Here is a 25,059-nt window from a genome sequence, read left to right on the forward strand (position 1 = left end):
TGAGACAAGCTCGTTAACGCTAGCGCGTTAATATTTCGTTGTGCGAACTCCACTAACTCCACTCTGATATTTCTCAAATCCATGCCATATTCCCCCCGTTGCCTGGTCCCCAGACTGCTTCTTGCCTACCTTGGCATTTAAGTCTCCCATCAGTACGACATACTCTGTTTTTATTCGTTTTATTGCCCACTCCACGCCTTTAACTGGTCGTCTTGGCTAGACGTAGTCCCGTAGGCCTATAATACATTCCTTTGTTTAGCTCTTAAGTGGGATCCGTTAGACAGCAGAATTACGGCGCAGTAGCCTCAGAAAGAGAATTGCGCAGAAAGATTGTGGCCCGAAAATGTTGGCCTAGCGCGCGATCTCCACACCAGAGCTCGCGGTCTCTTTTCGCGCTTCCGCTCTGCCGGGCGAACAAGCACAGTCAAACAAACATTTCTTACTAATCCTGTTTGGGCCGATACTACGAAGGAAGGTACGGATACCAACGCACATGTTCGGGCTAGCTTGTGCTCCATTGAACAATGCATTAACAGCGCCAAAAAATAACGAAGGACGAAGCGAGGGGACAGAGACAAGCGCTGGTATGTGTCGTCTCGCTTCGCGCTTCGTTTATTTATGCAGCGCTGGTAATGTCGTGTGCGAGAAGGTACGCAGAAGAGTGTATTATTGGAGAGTTCGCTTTCCAAGGCTGGCTTCGTGAAATGGGCACTGTGCGGGGAGATAAGGGAGGCTTTTGACTTGGAGGGCTGTGGCATTAACTTTGACACAAACAGTCGTCACTTGGCAGCCGCTCTTACACGCCCGTCACGCACTCGCCGCACCATCATGGCCGCTGCTCTCGCTCAGCATTCTAATACAATATCAGCATTCTCGCATCAATCCGATTGCTGCCTGGGTATCACTTAAATGGAAAGGCCTAATTGATTAAGTGAATTAAATGAAATGTAGACATCGACGATGATCAGCTAGATCAGCTCTCTCAATCTAAGATGATGATCATTCGTTTTGCGGGACACTTTCCACCTAATAACTGTTCATCTATATTAGCAACCCTAATCAGTCGTGATCGGTGAATAAAAGCAATCAGATCTCCCTGCATAAATAAACCAGTGAAATATAATTATAACCGTTAACACACTTCCTCAAAGGCATAATCGATTACGAAAAAAAAAAGACTCAGCGAGTGAAATCCCTCTTCAGATGAAAATTTAGGCGACCCGGAAGGGTTTCTCTAACACGAGCACTTCATTCGCATAGCTTCATTGGGTGTGTATGTCACATATTGGGTAGACAGAGGGCGAAATGGGAATATCTGACGGCTTTGAGATGTGAGCGCCAAGAACGTTGCATGCGCACACTGCAATGACAAGTTGAAACTCTGACGAAGTAAGCGTCGGAGAATGTTTAAGTTCGCTGGTTAACTTTGAGGTTCACTTCGAGGCAGTTGGATGTCAATTTTGAACCCACCCACAGTCTAATACTTGCCCATGCGTCTGCACACAGTGTCCTGAGTTCGCGCTATCGCTGGAAGTGCAAAAGCCTCAATCCTAAATATAAGTGCACAGTGCACGATGCGCTAGTGGAACAGGCCTACTGAACCAGATTTATTATGGGCTTTTTTCACCGCACCTTGACTTTCAGCTTCGTCCAGTTGGACAACACTATCCACAAAAGAAAGAAAAAGCAATCGTGATCTTTGAGGCGCATCGAATGGTGCATACGTACTTGTCGTGGGGGTTGTAGTGGTAGTAGTGGTTTTCGTGGTGCTTGCTGGCGTCCTCGCCGTAGGCACCTCCTGCTTGCTGCTGGACTTCTCAGGTAATTGTTTTTCGGTGAGCTTAGATACCGTCTGTGACTTGTTATGGTCCACGCTGAGGTTCACCCAGAAGGAGTAGTTCATCACGAACACCATCACAGTTACAATGACTATGGCCAGCTGCCGTAGACGTCGCATTTATTATTCCTAATATTTAGCTGAGACCTCGAAGAAATGCTGCTGCAAAAGAAAAATACAAACACTGTGACATAAGGCTGAGCTGAAGCCCAAATACCGCGGTATTAGCACGTGCTGATATAAGCCATCTGCTGATCCCGGCAAAGGTAAAACACGGTTTTTGCGTTATCTCGCGCGTGATAATGAAGGAGCCTATGTCACGCTGAAGCACCACTGAAATGTGCGTGCCACCAACATAAATCGACCATCGTTAGAACGTTGGGGCGCAGGCATTCATGGCCGAGTGCTTGAACACGTCAAGCCAAGAAGCGAGGGGTTGCGGGTTCGAATCTCCGCATGTCTTTCTTGCAGAATTTGCCCTCCTAGGTTGAATCTACGTTGGAACAGCCTTCGATAAAATCTCAGTCAGAAGGGACAAAATCTACTGCAAGGTTTTCAAAGCGCTGTAATATGCAAATACATTTTTTCTGGCCTAGGATGCAAGCTAAGCGTCGGTGTTCTTACATAGCACGTACATTTGAAAGGTAGAGAAATTCTTTTAATCTAGAGGGAGAATGCTTGAAATTTCCCTTCATGAAGTTAAGGACATGGTTAGCTTTGGCTCCCCTGCTAAAGTTGATAGGGTCATGCACTTGTATGTCGAAGCCCAAGCACTTGTATGTCGACACTATCAACAGACTTCTGCCATCGGTAAGGTAAGTAGTATTATAGCGAAAGCTGTTATCAGATCACAACAGCAGTAGGGTAGTTCTCTGCTGCCGCTGCCGCCATCGCGGGTGTCCGTAACCACTATCGCGCGAAATAAAACACAATGAAATGAGAAAAAAAATTCTAGAAACGTCGGCCGCTCTTACTGACTATCATCATCAACCAAGCATTGGTACCGTGCCCTCAACCTCACTTTTCAAGATCAAGCGATGACGTGAAGCTGGGCGACATATACCACAGGTAGTGGCTGTTATTCTTTGCTTCTACCCACCACCTAGGTAGCCACTGGTAAGCAGCCGCTCTGTGCTCTAGGCTATGGCTCTGGTGACATTGATAGTGTTTGAGGCCGTTGTACATGGCGTATTTCCGTCACGGAAGCACGTCAGCAAGATCAACGCCATCAGATGGCAAAGAAAGAAAACTATAAGAAAAAGTTTTGTTGACGGGAGTCGAACCCATGCCCTCTCGGTCAGCGACGATCGTCGGCGGGCGTTTAGACCACTGTGCTACCGCCAAACACATTGCGGAGGCTGCACGAACGCGCCTTTTATCTTTCACTTTTTCACCTCCCAGCGCTCTTGGATGGATGGATGGATGCTATGAGCGTCCTCTTTATAACGGAGCGGTGACATCTGTGCGACCAGGCTCGAAAACAACAACAACAACAAAAAAATTGGCCGCGTATCTGCGTGCTTCGCTGCAAATGTCGTGTAAAGACGATAGAAGAGGCGCTGTGTGAGATATGGACGCCATCTGGCAATACGTCGGGAAACATGAGTGCTGTGTTGCGTGCTGGTAGTCCCGGCGCAGCAGCAGGCGAAGACCGGCGGTGACCAACGCGACCGGCGGGGACGCCAGCCAGCCCGAAAACGCGGTTTGGCGCGAAGCGCTGAAGCAGAGAAACGTCCGCACTCAACGAGTACTCTCCACACACTCTTTTATTTAAACGTCGCCTGGGTAAAACAGGAACGCCAGAGCGGCGCCCACAACCGGCAGCCTGAAGGCCGCCCACAACGCTGCTTTTTCATTTTTTAAATATTTTTTTTCACCTTCTTGGCCTTCTCAAAACTAAAGTTTTTCAACACCAACCCATGGCATTCGTACAGTGCAACAGAACCGAAACCGAAACACAACAATGAGCTCGTGCGAAGGGCACGGAGGAAGGCAAATTTCAGCGCAGTCGCATTTTCAGCTTTGTTGAAACAGCGCTCACTAGACGACGACGAAGTAAAAGAAGGCACAGGACAGGCAGCGCCTGTCCTGTGCCTTCTTTTACTTCGTCGTCGTCTAGTGAGCGCTGTTTCAACAAAGATGAACGCATACCAACTCGCTCAAGCTTCCATTCTTATGCATTTTCAGCGCAGCTTAAGAAACTAGGGTCCTTAAAATTACGTATGTATGCATTTTCTATTAAAGGAACACGCCACCTAATATTTACCTAGTGATGTTGCACCTCAGATATGCATGATATTTACTTTTTGATCGACAACGTTCACAAGTATGAACAGCCGTACCAGTTCAAGACGGCTGGCCCTTGGGCAAGTGGTTCAACTTTGGCCGAGTGGCTGAATCGAGGGACGTGCCGACAAACAGAAAGACAGACAGACCAAAATTTCTGCGTTTAAGTTCCCCAAGAAAGACTATCGTCTTTAAAAGAGAAACGCGCCCTTGCTACGACCGTGTCATTCGGCGCGTTTCCAATACAACTTTAATTTCGTCAACACTTTAACACAGCGTGACGTGGCGGCTTTAGCCCAAGCATCGCTCATAGCATCCATCCATATCGAAAAATAGCTCTCCGACGCCCGCCTGGCTGTCGCAACGTGTTCCCCGCTCGCCCTGTGAGAAGTCCTGAACACACGTACGCGTTGCAGCGTATCAGCGCGTGACCTTTTGACGCGGCGCCGCGTCAGAAGGTCACGCGCTGACACGCTGCAACGCGTACGTGTGTTCAGGCCTTAACGGCCCGGCTAGAGGGAAGACACAACGCACGTAGCATTTCCCTTCGGATTTCAGGACGCTTTGGAGGAGCGGATATCGAGTATCAGTGTTTATTATGTGCTTGTTGATGCCATCTTTGCGCGGGATTCACCATATGGGCGGTGTGCACGTATATGTTAGGAACTTCAGCTGCCGCAAGTGTTAAATCATGATCATAGGCGTTAGTCGTCAGTACGGAGATGTGCCACTAGGCGTCAACGTGAGTGTGATGCGTCCACCATCAAGCGGTGCTATATCTGCCAAACAACAGTAGACATTATACACGCTCCAATACACTCTAAACAATAAACTACTTCTGTGACGACACGTTCCACTTTCGTTTTATACCGATTCCTATGACGGAGGGATCAGCCATCTTTTTGATCCAACGCCATGGTTCCTTCTAACGTTACATTTATCGAATCACGGGCCAGCGCCCTGTGCCGTCATTTCCGCCCGCAATAGTCCTGGCGAGCGCCACTACGCGTTGATGCGGTCGGCACCGATGTAGGCGCTTCAAAAAAAAGTGTTGAAGGCCCCTTTAAGAAAGGGGGTGTTGTGGGCGCCACCGAGAGCAGCGCCCCAATTCGGCAAGAAAGCGAAGTGCACGCCAAAGACGGACACTAGAGGGAAGAATCACTGGCCGGCGCCGCTGCATCTGCGATTAAGTACTACCCAGCAGGTATCAATAAGCAGTTCCTCAGTCACTCCAGTTACTCCGGCTTTGATTACTACAAAAAAGCAGGTTTTCCAGCGCGTCCCAGTGTTTTTCAATGTACTAGAAGTCACGGATAAGGCCTAATATCCGCGCTTTTAGCTTTGGGTTGTGTAGTTAAATAAGCGAATACCACCCCATACAGTCGGTCACGATCGAAACTGCATTCGAAACGTTATTAAATGCTTCGCATTTCAATATCCACGTTTTTCGCTACGAACGTTCCACACGGAGTATACTGCCCCAAGCTAAATGGTCCGTACGGCTAGAGTGGGCTATTACTGCTGTAGTCGCGGAACGTGAATAATAATGACCGAAAATATGTCCAAGGTAGTGAAGAAAATTCAGAGCGCAGTGTGCACTTCAGAAGTACAACGTTTTCTATGCAGAAATGACTAACCGCTTAGCGAGTCAATGGGAACGACGCACATATCTTCGGTGAGGTTAATCTTGTTTACTGAGAAACGTTCCACATTGACGTTCTGATACCGGGAAGCACAAAACAAAAAAAAAACGAACTACACTGTGTTTGGTTGTCGCATGTACGGAGACATTCAAACCGGCGTTTCTAAACAAGAAGACATGAAGGCAGATCACTGACGTGATCACTGACAGCATGAAAATAAAAGAAGTATTTGTCGTCTTCCAGTGTGACGTTGCGGTAGCGTGTTGGATTCGGATTCTGAGGTGCGTGAAGCGGTCATTGGCTCGAATCTCGCTCACGCATCTTTTTTCCTAATGGCTTTTTGTAAATGCTAAATGCGGAGCATTTCTCAGTCGCACCTGCGGCGTCGGCGGCGCCGTCCACACCCCCACTGCGCGTGCTCGGCTCGTCTCGTGCCGGCAGCAAGCCTCTCCTCTCCCTCCTTCCCTCCTCTCCCTGGAACGCGGGCGGTGTGTATATAAGCGGCGGAGAGTGCGTTCGGAATTCAGTCAAGGGCGTCTTTACTTGGCTTTCGCTTGACTTGACGCTTTGCTTGACTCGAGTAGATGCGATGGAAGCAACAGTACCTTATATCAGCGTCCCACCACTCGTTGAAGGCAACGTTACCCCACCCCCACCGTCGTCGGCGTCAACAACAGCAAGCAACGCAGAAGACAAGGCTGCGAAGAGACGAGCATACGACGCTGAACGCAAGTGTTTGAAGCGAGCTGCGGACCTGGAACTTTGTGCACGCTGGAACCGTTCAAGTCGTACTTGGTGTGCGCATCGAGTTACAATTAAGCATTCGCAAACCATACCCAATTACGCAACATTCACGCGATACCCCCACCACTCTGCGACGCATTTACTCGAGTTCCCCCCGTGGGAAGATGCGGGCGATTTTTTTTTTGTCGTAGTGCCCGTCATTATGTCATCATTACGATCTACGCATGAATAAATTGTGAAAAGCATTTTTAAGGCCCAATTTTCGCCAGAGTTATGCTCTTTTTTTCTTGAGGTGTACTACTACTCATTTTGGAGGGGTCTAGCTACTCTGTTTCGGGAAGAGTTATGTTACTCTGTTGAGGTGGAGTACTATAACCCTTTCTGGAAGCATTACTATACTCTGCCTCAAAAAGAGGTGATTTACTCTGGAAAGAGAGTTAGATATGGGACAAGAGTATACCCCCCGAAATAGAGTGCCCGCCACTCTTGGTTTTCAGAGTGTGTTGCTGTAATGGATAACGTATTATTCATGCTATGCCGAAGTTCGCACTTGAAGTCTCTGGCTTTCTTGGCCGTGGGAACCTTGAAGGCTACATAGCAATCTTTTTATATACTTGAGCGAACTTGCATCAGTGCATCGCCAGAGAATGATTTACTGAATAATCATACTATTTTATAATGACAAAATTATACGAATGATCCATTCCAATTTTTTCCAACTGCACTCTCCCCAGCTAGGAATAGGTGTTACAAAGTTGTGTGAAAATTTGTGGGTGTACGATGGTGGCCGGAAATTACAGCAGGAAGTTTCCTTTCGTACTTCTTTGTAAAACATGCCGCTGACACGTCTATGCTCTAAATATTCAGCCCTAAGGTTACAGTGCCTTCTGCATTCCGTCGCGTCCTTTCAGAGAACCTTCGAGGTTTCCGTTTAATGCCCATGTAGCGTTTTCGCGGAAAGCTTGATCGCCGGTTGTCTGAGATGTTCTTCGTCCCAATGAATGCGTTTAAAAATTTACGGATTGGCAGATAGCATCTTTGCAGACTCGACAATCCTGTGGATCGAAAAACGCTTGCTTACCTGACAGCATGCTTGTCCGCTTAGGAGCCAGTTGAGCCTGTTCGTCACGCTAATGTCAGCCGCCAATATTTTTTTTCCGAATTTGCCGGCTGGGTAAATTAGCAGCTGATAGACTCTTTTAGACTTGACTTCGTAACGGTTTTGTTGCTTCGTGTACGTACCATATTTTTCAAATTTCCCGCGCATATCCCAGAGGTTAAGAAGTTAAGACAAATTTGCAGCGACGACAGAACGCTAACTGAAACTTTGCGAACGCAATTCTGAAAACGCCTAATGTGTGACACTCCTAAGCATAATGACGCATGTTTGATTTTATATTACGGCGGCGACGTTTCGATGAGGGTGAAATTCGAAAACGCCCCGGTGCTTACATATAGGGGATCGTTAAGCGACCTTAGGTGGTACAAAACTATGCCGCAGTCTCCATTGGGACCTGCCTTATAACGATATCGCGCTTTTGGCATGGAAAACTCGATGATCACATCGTGAAAATTCTGTTGCAAAACACAACAACGTTGCTTGTTGGGCGAGTTGGAACAAGTCAGTCATAATGGTATTTAGCGCGAACACTAGACAGCAGACAACAGCGTCCTCGTCCTGTACTTTGTCTGCTGTCTAGTGTTCGCGCGCTAAATACCACTATGTCTGCGGCAAATGCAGAATACTTTTTGTCCCCATGCTATGTCTGATCTATCGCCACTACGAATTTGCATACCGCTTCTGAATATTACCTGCGCCCGTGTACTATAGTGATTTTATTTACTTAACTGCGCAAATAATGATTTGTTTTTGCAGACTTAAAACATATAGTTGTGATTGTGAATGTCATCAAATATATGTTGTCATTGCTGTTCCGTTGAAGAACATCAGTTCATGCGGCATTTTTATCAATGAGACGTTGTGAAGCTTTTTTTCTTGTTTCTTTGTGTATAGTACACACTTTTTATAAAAGTGCTCGTAATACTTCCCGCTCTTCTGTCATGCATACGCACCCGTGTTTGGCTCGCTGGGATGTCCAAACGTTATATACGCGCTGCGATATTTTTTCTTGCTGTCGCTAAATGTGACATAATGTAAACTTCGTACTTTCGAGTGGTACATTATTTTGCATGTACCCACAACCGAAGACGACTAAAGCGCGGCGCTTGAACACATTTCATAAAAAAAACATACGTATGCATGCACACGTTATCAGTGGGGACATTTGCATGCGACCGCACAATAGTTTTTGAAGGCAGTCATCGGTGTTCGGCAAGCGCGCATTGTGTGACAACGTTTCTAGAACCAATTGAACGTTGTTGTGTGTTGCCTCTCAAAGCCACTGGAGATACGGTCGCCTGTCTTACCGTTCGTGGCTGCCACGCCGACATCAGGCTGCTCTGAGAGCGCAACGGCCGACAGAGGGTAAGGACACGTCAGCACTCGTAAGGCAGATAGTCGTAGGCGATCTATCAATCATTTAGTGGAAACTTGTGTCACCAAACTCTCACTAATTTTTACACAAAAGCATTGATGATATCCACTTGCGTCTTGATGGCGTTCGTCTCGTAATTTACGTAGATAATAAGCGGGCTCTTTTTCTTTTGTATTTATTGTTTATTGTACGTTCATCACGTGCCCTGTCGTGCCCATAGGGTATTAACACTCGGATCAGTGAATGAAATAGACGCATTGTTGCGAATAGCACTGGTTTGTACGTACCGAACTTTTTTTCTGCGCTCTTCCGCCTTGATATTATGGCATCCTAAACCCAGATTGGTACCCTTCTTGAAAGAAATTTTACGTGTTAAAGTCAGAGCGAACACATGTACATGCGACGTTGGTGTTAGACCTAGAGCACGAAACGAAAGAATTTCTATACGTATAACCGGGCGCGCGCTTCTTTAAGTCTTTCTCGCACTTCGTTGCACGGGGCAATTTTCTTTTCTTCTTCCCTGATACATGGCGCACAGAAAAACAAGGGTAGCTGAAGACATTCAAGAAAAATTACACCATCTCCCACTAAAGGGAACCACAATGAGATTCGAAGCAGCGCATGGATCGTCTTAAATTTCGTTCATCACGGGCACCTTGCCCGATGTTAACGCGTCCTGGCAAGTGGAGCACACCATCAATTCACTGTAGTTGCTGTTGCTGTTCGCCATCACGTGATTGCTGAGAGAGTGTAAGGGGGAGAGGCCACAGCGTCTTACCCTGCCCCTTACACGCGCTAGCGCGTGCTAGCACACATGGTTTCGTCTGCGTTACGCCAAGCTAGGACAGCTTACGGCAGCCCGAACCCCTAAAGTGCTCTGCACGTATCATCATCAAGGCGGTCGAAGACCAAGAATGAAGAAGACTTCTCCTTGGCGCGAGCGTGCGCTCAGATGGCTATGCTAGTGGGTATATTCTAGTATACTCTAGCTATGCTACACTCACAGCGGCGCGGCTCCATCACGTGGGAGAAGAGGCTGCGCGCGGCTGCAGCGCGGGGGAGGAGAGGACAGAAGGTGACGCATGCTCAGTGGAGCGCGGACGCCACCGCCGGACACAGCCCCAAGCAAAAGTTGCTTCACATCTAAAATGCGGCATGAGCCCATTCGAAGAGCTCTCTCCCTCTCTGCCTTTTTTGCTGACTTATCGTGTTACAATATATTTCTAAGCGACAAACAAACGCTCCGATGGCCCCGTTCGCAACTACCGCATCGCGCGCCCCTCACAAAGGCCATCGCCGCTCGCCAAGTACGTCAGCTGCGTCCTTGCTGCCCTCCAGCTATGAGCAGCTTCGACGATGCAGGTCCCTCTATGTAAATGCTGCAACTATCGTAGACTTCTGGTAAATAGAGTGCCTCGATGCGCGCGCCCCGGCAGTGGAGCGCGCGGGCATCAAGGCACCCTAGTGGTAAACGATGCCCGCCGCCTCCTCACGAGCACCTGCGGGCGTCTGGGCCGCTCCTGATGTCGCAGTGCTGCCGGGCCCATGTGCGAGCCCGACGGTACCACCACCAGCACCTTTACAACAGACGATCTCGCCCGGGTCGCCGTCCACACCAGGAGAACGCCCTTTTGGCCCCAGCGTTTGCCCGCTGCCTGCGGTCACACCAGACGAGCCAATGGGCACTAAGAGCGCCCGGAAAGGTCGTGATGAGAACGGGAGTGACTGCGACGCTCCACGCAAGCATGCGCAACCAGCACCGAACTCCTCGCTGTCGGAGACGCCCAGTGACTGCGACGCACTGCCCCGTCCCGTGCAGATTTTGGCAGCTAGTGACGGAACGTCGCAACCAAGCACAGCTGCTTCGACGCCTCAACTAGCTCAACAGGCAGCCGCGGCTTTTTAAAGGAAAATCCGCAGCCGATGACCATGGACTTCGTCAGGAAAAAGAAGAGCAAGTCCAAATGCTGCAAGCCACCTGCTGCTCCGCAGCTTCAACAACAGCCTGCGGTCAACACCGCATGCTCCGAAACAACCTCTAACTTCAGTGAAAAAGGGAAGTGCTTCTCAGCGCCAACAGAACAGGAGATTCGCGACCCTAGGCCACCGGTCCAGCCCTGAAGGATTTAACGCTGGTGTGCTCAAGGGGCACCCATTGACGTGCAAGGGCCCTCACCTCGCCTCTTGTGATTCCAGCTGACCCGGCCGTAGCAGGAACCATATTGTTCAAACCGTCAGCACCTAACGGCACCTCCCTTCAGGGATCACGCTTAGCGCTGGCGTTTGCGCTCTCGGCGCTGCGAGTGAACAGCCACCGAAATGTCAAAGCAGCCGACTTTCTTAGAACTTCTCGGAAGTTCTTGGACGACCTTCTTGGTGTCACGGAGCACTGCGGCATTCCCGTATGCACCAGGGTTCACGCTGACCGAGGATTCAGCACGGGATATCTGCACGGTGTGGATGGCTGTCCTAGACGACGAGCTGCTTCAGTCTGTTGAGTCGAGTCTGCCGGTGGTGTCTCCCGCTAGGACCGGGAAAACAGTTTGCCGGCCCTGTCCCACGAGATCACGTGAGCCTCTTGAAGCGGCGGTTTCCGGCGAACCCTGCCAGGCCGCGCCGATTGGAATGGCTGAAGAGTGCCGTCTTGACCATGCAACAGCCACCGCAGGCTCCTCAACTGCTGCCTGCGCTACGGTAGGAGCCATCCCTCCACAGAGAATTGCAGCGCCAGAGCTCGATGCTTGAAGAACAACCCTGCGAACATTCCTTCCTATCCTAAATGGCACGAGGAACACAGGATGGCCATCATGATGGCCTTCTCTATGATCCCATTATCAAGGCGAGCTGTGCGCGGTATGGTACAGGAGTAGAATCACCCCAACTTTTCGGGCCCTCCTGCAGCCAGCACAGCCACACGCACGTATACATAGGCACCGCATCCTACACCACCTCCTGTACACCAGCAGATTGGTGGGTATGCGGTGCTACGCGTTCTCGCTTCCATAGCGTCTCCTGTTTCCCCTGTTGTGAGGCACTCTGCCGAGCTCGTTGAGACAATGAGGGATAATCCGCGAGACGCCATCATCATATCGCTGCAGCTTACACTGCGGGCCGTCGGTGAGCTGTTGGCGGGCCGTCGGACAGTCCAGTGAAAGCCATCAGTCTTCAGGCAGGTGGCCTGCAAAAGACTTCCAGCCATCATGGCTAGCTGAGAAGGGCCCAGCCGCCGCCCACGTATTCTTCACCTACCGGCGGCTACCCAAAGGGACCTCCTGTTCCCTGCCGACCAGCACACCTAGATCTTCAAGGTGGTTCTTCACTTTCTTGGGGACACTGGACTGGACAAGCGGCTGCAGAAGACACCCGCCGCGTCGTCGCCCATGGACGCCACTCTCGTCTTTCCCCCTTTTCCTGCAGACTCTTAGACATGCTCTCATTTAGGGTTGCAGAAATAGCGTCGTTTCCTTTCCTCAACCTCTCCTCCGCCTCCTCATTTTAAAGAGGTCATGAAGCACCCCTTGGGCTTGTTGAAAAAAAGCATCCTGCAGAAAGCTGACGCGGCTATCAACTGCTCTGTCAAATATTACAGTCGTGCGCGCCGCGTAAAGGCCACAAGCGGAGTGCGAAGTTGCCGTTTCCTCAGGAGCCCTCTTTTCAAACAGAGGCCGGTTCTCACTCTCGTCGGTGGGCGGGGTGTCTGCCCTTTGACGTCGCGGATCTGCCTGTTTACGTCGCAAGAGACATAGCATGCTTATTGGCCAACAGCCGTCATAAATCAAGAGCGGTGTTTGTATCAGATGCGCTTGTTCCCGTTGACACTGTGTACAATAGTGGTTGTTGTAGTTAAATAAACAGGCTGAAATATGGAAAAACTTCGTTGCGAGTTTTCAAAGAGATGACCTACTTCTGGTAGAGGCCAACTGTCGTCTGCTGAAGTCAGCGCGCCCGCCCACCTTCGAGCGTAACCTAAATTTGGCCACACTGCCTTTTCGGTATCGCAGCCTCTTGTGCATCGCTTGTTTCGATTAGTTTTGAATACCATAACTGGCCTCAAGTCTTACAACACTTTTGTGTGGCGTTGAGTTCTAACGCCACGGATCTCGTGCTGACTTGGTCAGTGCGTGCACAGATCGAGTTGCAAGCAAGTTATTAGGAGGTCGCTGAGAGTTTTAACGCTATTATTCTTTTGACAGAGAATGCGCACGATCATTTAACCTTTGGATAATACACTTCAAGTCAAAGATATCCCAAAGATGGATTCAGCGGTAAGGTCGAAATAATACAACCTGAATTCCACTGTCAACTCACTGTGAGTACTTTTGCTTCCAGTCGTCTTCAACGAACAACCATCGGCCTGTGTTTAAGCTACATAATTTGTGGGGCGTCATGCAGGCCGAAGTGAACACCTTCGGCTCCGAATTCTTCGGTTCGTCGTGTTGTGCCGTTATAAAAATGATAAACGTGTACCCTCTTGAGTGCTTCTCCATATATCGACAATGCTTCGCTCGCCCGAAATTCGTGGATACCAGCGTGACAAAGGTGTCTTCAGTTGGTCGAATGTATCTGCATTCCATGTGCGTATTCTGTGAGGCAATTTTAGTAGTTTCTGCCGCTAGCTGCACGCGTCCAGCGGCAGCAGCGTGTTTTGAGCTGTTCTAAGACCGCCTGTGTTAGCATTGCAGGGGTCTGGGCCAGCTGCCGCGCAGAACCCCTCAGAGACGAGGACAAGACGCTGAGCACGGCCGCTCGATCTCCCGAGCATTGAGCAACGCGTCTTTATCATTCCAATACTCGGCCGCGACTCACTATCAGCGGCCACTGCAGAGCGCGAGCGGCGAGCTTGCCCGTGTCCATCGTTCTCTTCTACTGTCGGCGCGCTCGCGGCTGCCGCTCCCATAGCATATGAATGTTACAGACGCAGACGCCACAGTTACAAGGATATTGTAACGCGCCTACATTAGGTGCATTTAAAGTGAGCCTACTGTCGCGAGCTCCACGCAGGGGCAACAGTGCCTTCTGAGCAGTTGGAGGGTAATCTATTTCCGCAGTTAGCACCTACTTGCAATTCGCGCTTTAGCGTGGCATACAGTGGTTCTTTATAACTGATATATTGTATTTAGTTGCTTTCATACTGGTAGACTACCTACTATCTTACTAATTAACCGTTATTATTAAGCATCACACCACCGCGTTAAAGCGAGTGCCAAAAGCGTGCCCCGATGTCAAGCTAATCCAGTAACGTTGGTCAAGCACATACACAAATTTACCAGTGACATGTCTCCCGCCAAATAAAAAAGTTAATGCCCTTGCACTTCACCCTTGTGAACGTCCATGTGTACTGGGCACTCCCCTTGCACAGATGACGCAGTACGAATTAAAAAAAATGTATCACACGTCATCCTCAATGAAACAGCTCTTCTGCAGAAGATAATGGTTCGCTTGAATTGCTAGTATACTAATATACTAATTGCTAATATACACAGCAGCAGACTGGTTGACTTGTTCACAATTCAAAATGTTACATACATAACACTGAAACACGAGGACTACAGCAAATAGGCACAGAACTGGAAAAACGCGGTCATATGTGCACTCCCTCGTCCACTTGCACATTATGTTGAAGTTCACTTATACAACAGGCACCTTCAGTTATGCTGCGATTAATGAAATATCACCCAACCTAACATAGTGATGACTTGTTTCCTAACTGCCTGTCACCAATTTCTCTTCCACAATATGTTCTAATGTGTAAATCATCTGTTCTACTTGTTTGGTAATAAAACATAGGCCGTGACATTGAGCGAGCAGTGTTTCACCAATTTGTATTGCATGCAGAACTAAATTTCTTCATTTGCATGCACGACAAATAGTCATACCTCAACTGATACAAGAAACAGTGTCTGCACTATTTTATTGGAATCAAAATTCAAGCAGTCCTCGTGTCAGTGTAAGCATATGTATATTTCCATTTTTGTGCACAGAACCTGCAGCCAATACTGAACACATGTAACAACATATACAGTACATCCCAAGCACTATATATAATTCACAACAGTAAAGCAACATGAAAGTAGTGTGTAAAACCTTCTCATAATGCATATTGATATGTGCACTTCACAGTGCCAGTGTCTAAGCACAATCCAAAGAAATGGGATGCACAAGGAACTTGGTGTAAGCCTACACATGAAGGCAACTAAATTAGTACAATAAGGCTAGCTTTACTTTTCAGAAATATGCAAACATGCAGATAGGCATGTTCTAGTATTTTTATTGCATTAGTTTGCACTATGGCATCAAAACATGTCGCACATGATCATACAGTTGAGTTTCCTGCGGAAAAGTCTAAAATTGATTTTATATCCACTTACCACAATTTATAAAGACATTCAGCAATGCCCACAAAATGACAACGCGGCCTTCATATATTGATGCACATATTTGCTCACAGACACCTGAAAACTAACGTAAATTTCTGGAATTATGCTTGGGAACTTGTCGGCGTTATCACATGACTACAATGTACCAATACTTCTATTATGCATAATTAGTACATCTATGTTTACATTATATACATGCCAGCTAGTGCCATCTGCAACTTAAAGTTCTTCATATTGAATTCCTCACTTCATGGCTTATGCATAATTACCACATTGAAAATTGAGCCCAGCATTATGGCTTCAAGATGAACTTGAAATTAGGCAATAATGTGCCCAAAATTAAATATTTCCTATAAGTAGTGGCTGATGGCTTGGTACATTGGATCCTAGGACTTGATATGCCATGGGGTTGAATAAAATTTGACCACGCGCTTATAGAGGCTGTAAAGCAATCAGGACTTAAGTTCATAGTAAAAGAAAGCGGGAAAACAAAACCACATCAAGATGGGGTGCCAGCCTGGTCTGATGTCAAGTTCTTCGTAAATGTTCTTTAGATGCAGAGCCATACGCATGAAATGCATACTTGAAGCAGTGGTTAGTTCTGCATTACGGTCTTGCATGCGCGTTTTCCACAGACTGTGCAGTCCCATAAGGAAAATATGTCAAAGGGCACTTCATCAAGGGACGCTGGGAGAAGGTAACGTATAGTATGTGAGTTAATGTTAAAATATTTTTGAACAGTTCGTTGAAGGATGTTCCAAAACAGAATGGCATCTTTGCAGCTAATAAAACAGTGCCTGCGCCACGGTCACAGACTCTTGAGGCTTTACAAACGCACCTTTTATATTTACCACTCTCCCGGTCGGCGGGGTAGTGTTGCCCTTTGGGAGCGGCAAATTACCTCGTCATTACTGTGGCCTCCGCGAATAGCACCTGCAACGCGTTACACGTCCGTCCCATTCGGCGCGTTTTCAATACAAGTTAAATTTTGTCAATGCCTTAACACACCGCGAGGTGGCGGTCTTAGCCCTAGCATCGTAAATGCGTCGGCCTCGGTCATAGCATCACGCTAATCCAAACAAAAAAAATCACAGCATATCCACGGAGTGAATGATGATGAGTGGGCGAAGCTGCGGAGGTTCATCGGTAAACCGTGAATCTTCCGTGAATTCTGCCCACTATATCATCACCGACGTGAGATCGGGCGCGTTTATACTAAAGGTTCGATGAGAGTTATGACGACTAGCAGCTCACTTTAATTTTACATGTACGCTGTGAATTTTCATTGTTGAGAAAACCATTGCTTTAGAAAACATGTGGCGTCTTTCGTTAAGCAGCTGGCGTCTTTTCGTTTTGCTTTAGAAACATCTGGCGTCTTTTGGTTTTGCTTTTAGAAAACATCTGGCGTCTTTCGTTGGTTTATTTCATCAATCCACGCCGTTTTGAACAAAATTTTTATTGTTTAATCACGCACAGGAGGAACCTCACAAGGCACTACCTTGGAGGTAAACAATGGCTGCTAATGGGAATGAGAGACAGAAGAAGTCGGCTTTTAGCTAACACTTACACTTCTACTAACGTTTCCTACTGGAACATGCCAATGGCTGCTAATGGGGAATGAGAGACAGAAGAATTCGGCTTTTAGTTAACGCGCACGCTGCGAATTTTTTATTGTTCAACAACGCACAGGAGAAATCTCCCACCGGCACCACCTTGGAGGTCAAGATCTGGAACTAGCGTTAAGACTGGTTACGCACTACGAGGGACGAACGGTTGCCGCTTTAAGGAGCTTCGCCCCTAAAATAGCTCCGTGACGCGCGCCTGCCTCACCTGGCTGTAACACCGCGTTCCCCGCTCACGCGCTCGACCCCAGAACAATCGCAGCCGGGATACCGGGGCGGCACGACGCGCTTTGCGGTTCCCTCTAGCCCGGCCGTGATGTTCAATCACATTTTAACAGGCCGCGGGATGGCGACCAAGTTCTGCGTCCAATATGCGACGCTCTTCTGGTTATCACACCTGGTTCTCTGATTAGGCTTTCACCGTTAACTACTACAGTTACCACAAGGGTTTGTTTAATCATTTAACATGGACGTTAGTCGTCGGGATGGAGATGTACCGCCAATCATCAAAGTGGATGCATCCACGTTAAACGGTGCAATAGCTGCCAGACATCAATACACATTGTGCAAGCTCTCTTTTATCAATGTACAGTAAACATTCAGTTACTTCAGTAAGGGCACGCTTTACTTTCGTGTTATTCCGATTCCTATGACGGAGGGATCAACCATCTTTTGTTTTACTCTGTCTGCGACTGCGTGAATCTTTAATTTTGTAGTTTTTTCATACTCTTTGTGTATATATTTCTGTGGTTTGCATTAAACTTCAGTTGCTGGTAGCGCATTGTCCTGTGCCTTTCATTTTCATTTCTCTTTGCTGTGGGTTTTTTTTTTCCGCACTTTCTTTAACTATGAATACACATCAACTCGCCCAACTGTCCCCTTTAGGATAAAGTTTGCTGAATAAAGCCGATTCCGCTAAGTGTCATTTTGAAGAATGCGAAATTTTCAAATGCATATGCTACTGGAAAAGTTGCACGCAGTATCATTCCCAACACTCTGCATCAATCCGAGTATTTGCCGAAATGCTGTAAGATGTAAGAAATGTTTGAGATAGTGTACAGTGAGGCACAGTGGAATGTTCCCACAATACACTGTCTCGTACACAAGCAGTGGGCGAGCAACTCTTGTTGCTTTGCCAGAAATGTCTTCCTGAAAATGATACAAAAATGTTGCAGTGGCTTAGCTCGGCTATGCCAGGATAACCTAGCGTTAGCAAAGGTTCAGCTGATTGTTCTTAGCTTTCCTGATTGCCTAGGATTAGCTTTTATTTATTTATTTGTACAAGTACCTCACGGGTTACACGGTGGAACATTTAGTGAGGGGGAGGGATACTTTTTTTTTTGTTTTACAAAGAGCGATCAATGCAAATGCAAACTGAGGAAAAGAAACAAAAAGTAAACAATAAGCTTGTATACACGAAAATTCTTGGCTGCGCAAATTGAAAAACCAAACGAGACGGCAAACAATAACATTATACAATTCGAACCATCATAGATAAGTATATATTACAACTGATGTCATATTTTTCAATGAAAGCGACAAAGTAATGGGGATAAAGCGTTACACAATGTTAAAGGCGATTTATCCGGATTAAGAATCCGAAACTGGCCGCAGTACATAGATAAGACATACACTTCTAGGGCTCAAGAGGCAGTTTTTCAAGCAGCCTCCTAAAGACCTCGGTCTCTTTGACGTTAGCTATATTCTCAGGAAGATTGTTGCACAGTACAATGGCACGTGGTAATGCAGATAAATTAAAGGCGTTAGTGTGACCGTATAGACGCAGAAAACTGAGGTTATGCTGCAAACGACGGGAACATCGATGAGGTTTGAGAAGTGGCAAAGAAGAACGATGATTGCTGTTGATGATTCTGTGCAACAGACAGAGAAGTGAAATGTTTCTGCGGGAGGCGAGGGAGGAAAGAGAGAGCGACTGTTTGATTTTTGTTACGCTGGAATGCCTGTTGTAGTTACTGACTATAAAGCGAGCAGCGCGGTTTTGAACCGATTCCAGGCTTCGGGATAGATATGCTTGTTCACGTGACCATATAGAAGACGCTCATTCGAGTTTAGGACGCACAAGTGTTTGATAAGCGAGCTTGCGGGTGCAAGGAGGCGCATCGCGATGATTGCTTTTTAGCTAACCAAGCGTGAGAGACGCGTACGAGACGCGTGATTATCATGCTTACTGCTGCTCCAATGACACACACATGGTATACATATTAACTGGTACATGTATATTTATTTTGCCATGCACTACTTCGGGATCCGATGAGTTAAGCTTATCCGGTCTTCTGCGCCGTTAAGCAGCATTTGCGCTCTCCTTCCACAACCACACTCTCCAACCACACTGGCAAACGCCAGTCAGAGGTGCTATCAAGCGGCTCCAGCGGCGACTTCACAGTGAAGGCGAATAGCTGCGCGCACGCCAGCGCCAGTACGTCTACCTCGGCTACGACGTCACTCCTCTGGAAAGCGCAGACCGGCGGCAGCGAGTCGCGCACGGCAGTGACGGAGTGCCCGGGAGGTGCCGGCTCCGATGCGCCAGCTGTGTGACATCACTGATCCTCGCCCATGCGCAACACGGCTCTTGAGGAGCCACGTGAAACTGGCTTGGCTAGGCCAGTGTAGCTAACGCTACAAAAGAAGTTCATTAGGCTTTCTTTGTCCATAAAAATGAATTTCTCGCCAAGGACTCACACTTCACTATACTTATTGCAGACCTTGTAACAAAACATGAAACAAATGCAAAATTGTGAGGCTGCTAAGTAGTTCCTTGTCAACTTTTCAAGTAGACAGGGCGAAAAATACACGAAGGTAAAGAAATGCGAAACAACACCAGAAGTGTTACTCCTGTCTTGTGTACCAACATTCGGGTAGGTTTCGATGTCAGTCAAGTTAGCATTATAGTGTAAAGGGGTGTGAATTTTAGTGAGGTTCACTTTGTATTTAAACATGTTGGACACTAGATTCTTGATCAATCACAGCTGCTCTGTTTAGGACTGAATATTGGGCAACTTGGTGTTGATGCATGGCAAAAATTAACAGCATACTTGTTTGAGCACAAAAGAAGACCTGGACACAATATCAGCGTCTTCACCTTGTCAGAAATTGTGTCAACAGTGAGAATACTCTGTACAGATCATAAACACTACGGCAACAGAATTCAAAACAAAATAACGAGAGGGAAGAAACATGGTGATTGAACAAGGTGGCTCAGCAGGTTAAACTGACTTTCAACTGACTTATATCAATGTGATTAAAATAGCCTTGCATAACTAATACATCTCCTAAAGGCTCTAAATACGCATAAGTAACCCTGGCGAGTTTCAGTGCTGATATGTGACACATGAAATGACAGTATCATAAAATGCATGTTCTTCACAACACACACTGTCACCTATCGGATGTCTGTCACGTCACATGGCCATAATTATGTTTCATGATATGGTCATAATTATGGGACGATTATGCCACATGTCACCGCACACAAATTGACATCGAGACAGAGGATCAAGACATGCAAATCAAGCATGAAAACAGCATAAACAGAAAACAAATTTAGCCTCAAGGCACATTTAATTATATAACAGCGTGATAATAGCGGCTTTTTTGCTTTAATGTATACTCCTTGAAAGCACTCTGCTTCATTTATGCTTTATTGCAAGGAAGGAAATTATGTTGTACAAACATCTTTTTTCAAGGCGCACTCGCGCATCGATTGGCTGGCCGTGCGAAGCATGTGCTATATTCCCGCATTACACATCGTCGCTATGTGAGCTTAAAGACTTTCTTTTTCGATTTTGCATTGCACTTTTCACGCGACGCAATTTGCAGACCGACAACCTATACAGCTGCCCGAGCGACGATAAGGACGCACGAACAGAGGAAACATAAGTATTACTTACCACACTGCCACGCGCGTTCCTTATTATCACTTTTGTTGTATTCCGTTTTCGCCCAGAAAGACTGCCAGCAACGCTCAGCGCGAACCGCGCCTCAGTGTTCGAGAAGCTTCGCGAGATTAGTAGATCGTTTTGTTAAGATTGCGCGCAAGACGCGAACGCCCGAGCTTATTCTAGAACATGCGCAACAAGCAGCGATATCGCTGGAAAGTTCGATAGCGCCTGTATAAAAGCCGACGCGCTTCACCACTTGTCAGTTGATCGACGGACGACGCCCTGTTCGCCGCTATCTTTGTACAGCGTGTATTGCTGTAGTTCGAGTTCTCATTTTCCGGCCACAAGTTCGGCCAAATAAACAGTTTCACCCTGCAAACGCCGACTGCTGTCTTCGTCGACGTCACGACCACGTGACATCTGGTGGAGGTGCAGCTTCTTCCATGATCCGGACGCCCCCGCGAAGCGCTGACCCAAGCCCAAGCCGCGAGGAGGACGACAACAAAGAAAACCCGCATCGTCGAACAAGCCGCAGGCAGAAGGGACTGCAGCCAGAGCACGGACTCCTTCCCGAACAAACCAGGCAGCCCAAGGTCCCAACACCCACCGCAGCGACGATGACCGACCCCGTACAGCCTGCGCCGATCCTACTCCGGCAGCCCAAGGAGCCGCCAACCTTCCGCGGGTCGTCATTCGAAGACCCGGACACCTGGCTCGAGACTTTCGAAAGAGTCTCGACATTTAACAACTGGACCCCAGAGGACAACCTGCGCCACGTGTACTTTTACTTGGAAGACGCAGCAAGGACCTGGTACGAGAATCGGGAGTCCTCACTCCGTACTTGGGACCTCTTTCGCGGCAATTTTTTGGCGACGTTCACGAGCGTCGTCCGAAAAGAAACGGCCGCGGCCTTGTTGGAGACACGGGCGCAACATCCGAACGAAAACGTGACCATCTTCACGGAAGAAATGAACCGACTTTTCCGCCACGCTGACCCCGACATGCTCGAGGAAAAGAAAGTCCGCTTCCTCATGCGAGGGGTCAAGCAAGAACTCTTCGCTGGACTGATGCGTAACCCACCCAAGACCGTCCAAGAATTCCTCAAGGAAGCAACGGCGATCGAGAAGACGCTGGAAATGCGTACGAGACAGTACAACCGCCGCATTCCTACGACGACCTTCGGGGAGGTTCACGCGCTACAATCTGATGACCTGCGTGACACCATCAGAACTATCGTGCGGGAGGAGCTGCGTAAATTGTTGCCCTCCTCCCAGCCTCAAGTGGACCCGATCGCCGACGTCGTACGCCAGGAAATCCAGCAATTTCTGGGAGCACCAGAACCAGCGCAGCCTGAGCCACAAGCAATGAGCTACGCTGCCGCAGCCCGACGCAACGCCCCCGCTCCTCGTCCACGTCAAGACGCCACGTCGCCGCAGCAGTTCCGCCGCCAGACGCCACCGCCGCCACCACCACCGACACCCTACCGTCCTCCTGTAGCCCAGCGCTATGCCCCGCGCTACGCACCAAGGAAGACCGACGTTTGGCGCGCCCCTGACAACCGCCCGCTCTGCTACCACTGCGGGGAGGCCGGCCACACGTACCGCCGCTGCCAGTACCGTCAGATGGGGCTACGCGGATTCCCCGTCAACGCGCCGCGCCCGCAGCCAGGCGAACGGCCTCGCGACATCGACGACTACCTCACAGGCACACAGTGGCAAGAACGACGACCTTCCCGCTCACCGTCGCCCGGCCGCTACATGTCACCGCACCGCCGGCAGTACACTGGCCCAAACCGGGGCCGGTCACCTAGCCCATATCCGGAAAACTAAGGGCAGCAACCGGTGGAGGTGCGGTTGCTGAACGACGAAATGCTGAAGATCCTCCGCCGTCGACGACGACACCGCGACGAAGTTCCGAGCCCCCGCCGCACGCCGAACGACGTCGACGTCCCGAAGACGAAAATTTGCGACCGGAAGCAGACCTGACGACGCAACGCGGAAGCAGCGGTGCAAACCGACGTAGCCGTGACCCGACGCCGCGACGTAACTGCAACGCAAGACGGCGGACTAGCGACCTCGACGTTCTGATCGACGGCCACAACGTCACCGCTCTCGTCGATACTGGAGCCGACTATTCCGTCATCAGTGGGCCGTTCGCAGCAAAGTTGAGGAAAATTAGGACTGCTTGGGAAGGCCCCGAGATCCGGACCGCTGGAGGCCATCTAATAACGCCGATTGGTGTCTGCACGGCGAGAGTCACTATCAACAACCGGACTTATCCTGCGAGCTTTGTAATCCTACAAAACTGCTCCAGGGATGTGATACTTGGAATGGACTTCCTAAGTGACCACGGCGCCGTCATCGACTTAAGAACCAAGTCGATAACCCTATCGTCGGAGAAAGCGACACCGCCGGATACGAACCCATGTCAACATGCCCTGATCGTGCTCGAGGATGAAGTCACCATTCCTCCTAGATCCAGCATCATAATTCCCGTCGGCACCGAAACGGCTGAATGCATCGAAGGTGTCATCGAGAGCGATCAGGGTTTGCTGCTAGACCGTGACATTTGCGTCGCAAGAGGCATTGCTCGGCTGTATGAAGGGAAAGGAAGCGTGATGCTAACGAATTTCAGCCAAGAATACAGACACCTGAGCAGGGGCACGACGATTGCATACATCGAAGAAATCTTGGCTGTCAGCGATGCGTTTGCCTTTTCAGATTCTGACGAAGCTACAACGACAACCGCAATGCCTGAGCCATCCTTCGACGTAAACCCAAGCCTTCCCGCCCGCCAACACCAACAGCTCCGATGCCTTCTGAAGAAATACAAGGACTGTTTCTCGTCGTCATCACGGATCCGGCAAACGCCCCTTGCTAAACACCGTATCATAACGGAAGAAAATGCTCGACCACTCCGTCAGAGTCCCTACCGGGTTTCGACGCGAGAAAGGGACGCCGTTAAGAAGCAAGTCGACGAAATGCTGCGCGACGACATCATCCAGCCGTCCAAGAGTCCGTGGGCGTCTCCCGTAGTGTTAGTGAGGAAGAAGGATGGAACCCTACGTTTCTGCGTCGATTATCGTCGCCTGAACAAAATCACGAAGAAGGACGTGTACCCTCTTCCACGGATAGACGACGCCCTGGATCGACTCCACAACGCGAAGTACTTTTCGTCGATGGACCTCAAGACCGGCTACTGGCAAATCGAAGTCGACGAGAGAGACCGAGAAAAGACGGCCTTTATAACACCAGACGGCCTCTTCGAGTTCAAGGTCATGCCCTTCGGTCTTTGTTCGGCACCTGCGACATTCCAACGTGTTATGGACACAGTGCTGGCTGGCTTGAAGTGGCAGACGTGCCTCGTGTACTTGGACGACGTCGTTGTGTTTGCCTCAAGCTTCGACGAACACCTCCGGCGCCTTGAAGCTGTACTTGAAACAATCAAGACCTCCGGCCTCACTTTGAAGCCTGAAAAGTGCCGCTTCGCGTACGAGGAGCTCTTGTTTTTGGGTCACGTTATCAGCAGGGATGGTGTTCGCCCAGACCCGCGGAAAACAGCTGCCATCGCTGCCTTCCCGCCACCCAGCGACACCAAATCCGTGCGCCGTTTTCTCGGCTTGTGCGCCTACTACAGGCGCTTCGTCAAGGAATTTTCACGAATAGCCGAGCCGCTAACTCACCTCACGAAGACCGACGTGCCATTCAAGTGGGAAACGGCGCAAATCGAAGCATTTGAAGAACTGAAACGACGCCTTCAGATGCCTCCGATACTAGCGCATTTCGATGAATACGCCGATACGGAAATCCACACCGACGCAAGCAGCGTAGGACTCGGCGCCGTCCTTGTGCAGAAGACTGCCGGGCAGGAAAGGGTCATCAGTTATGCTAGCCGGTCGCTATCAAAGGCAGAAACGAACTATTCCACAACGGAAAAATAGTGCCTAGCGATCATCTGGGCTACATTCAAGTTTCGCCCCTACCTCTACGGCAGGCCCTTCAAAGTTGTGAGCGACCGCCACGCATTGTGTTGGCTAGCTAACTTGAAGGACCCTTCAGGTCGGCTCGCACGGTGGAGCCTACGACTTCAAGAATTCGACATTACCGTCGTTTACAAGTCCGGAAAGAAACACTCCGACGCCGACTGCTTGTCTCGT

At 48.9% G+C, this 25,059-nt stretch overlaps 2 protein-coding genes across 4 annotated transcripts in view; one reads left to right on the forward strand and one right to left on the reverse strand.

Annotated features, from left to right (window-relative positions):
* LOC119386781 (alpha-(1,3)-fucosyltransferase C) overlaps positions 1 to 25,059 on the reverse strand; it is a 107,730-nt gene that overhangs the window by 7,990 nt on the left and 74,681 nt on the right. For 2 of the 3 annotated variants that reach the window (XM_037654054.2, XM_049413239.1), the window contains exon 2: positions 1,729 to 1,999. In XM_037654054.2, coding sequence (XP_037509982.1) covers positions 1,729 to 1,957 — 229 coding nt within the window. In that variant the 5' untranslated portion in view covers positions 1,958 to 1,999. The remainder of the gene's footprint in view (positions 1 to 1,728; positions 2,000 to 25,059) is intronic. The other variant, XM_037654055.2, reaches the window with a different exon arrangement.
* Positions 10,480 to 10,911, forward strand: LOC119385611 (uncharacterized). The gene has a single exon (XM_037653020.1). It carries the CDS (start codon positions 10,480 to 10,482, stop codon positions 10,909 to 10,911), a length of 432 nt encoding a protein of 143 aa, XP_037508948.1.

This window comes from Rhipicephalus sanguineus, chromosome 3 (genome assembly GCF_013339695.2).
Source record: "Rhipicephalus sanguineus isolate Rsan-2018 chromosome 3, BIME_Rsan_1.4, whole genome shotgun sequence".
Classification (NCBI taxonomy): Eukaryota; Metazoa; Arthropoda; class Arachnida; order Ixodida; family Ixodidae; genus Rhipicephalus; species Rhipicephalus sanguineus.

Coding starts and splice junctions, on each gene's coding strand:
- LOC119385611 (XM_037653020.1), top strand. CDS start 10,480: ATGCCCGCCGCCTCCTCACGAGCACCTGCGGGCGTCTGGGCCGCTCCT.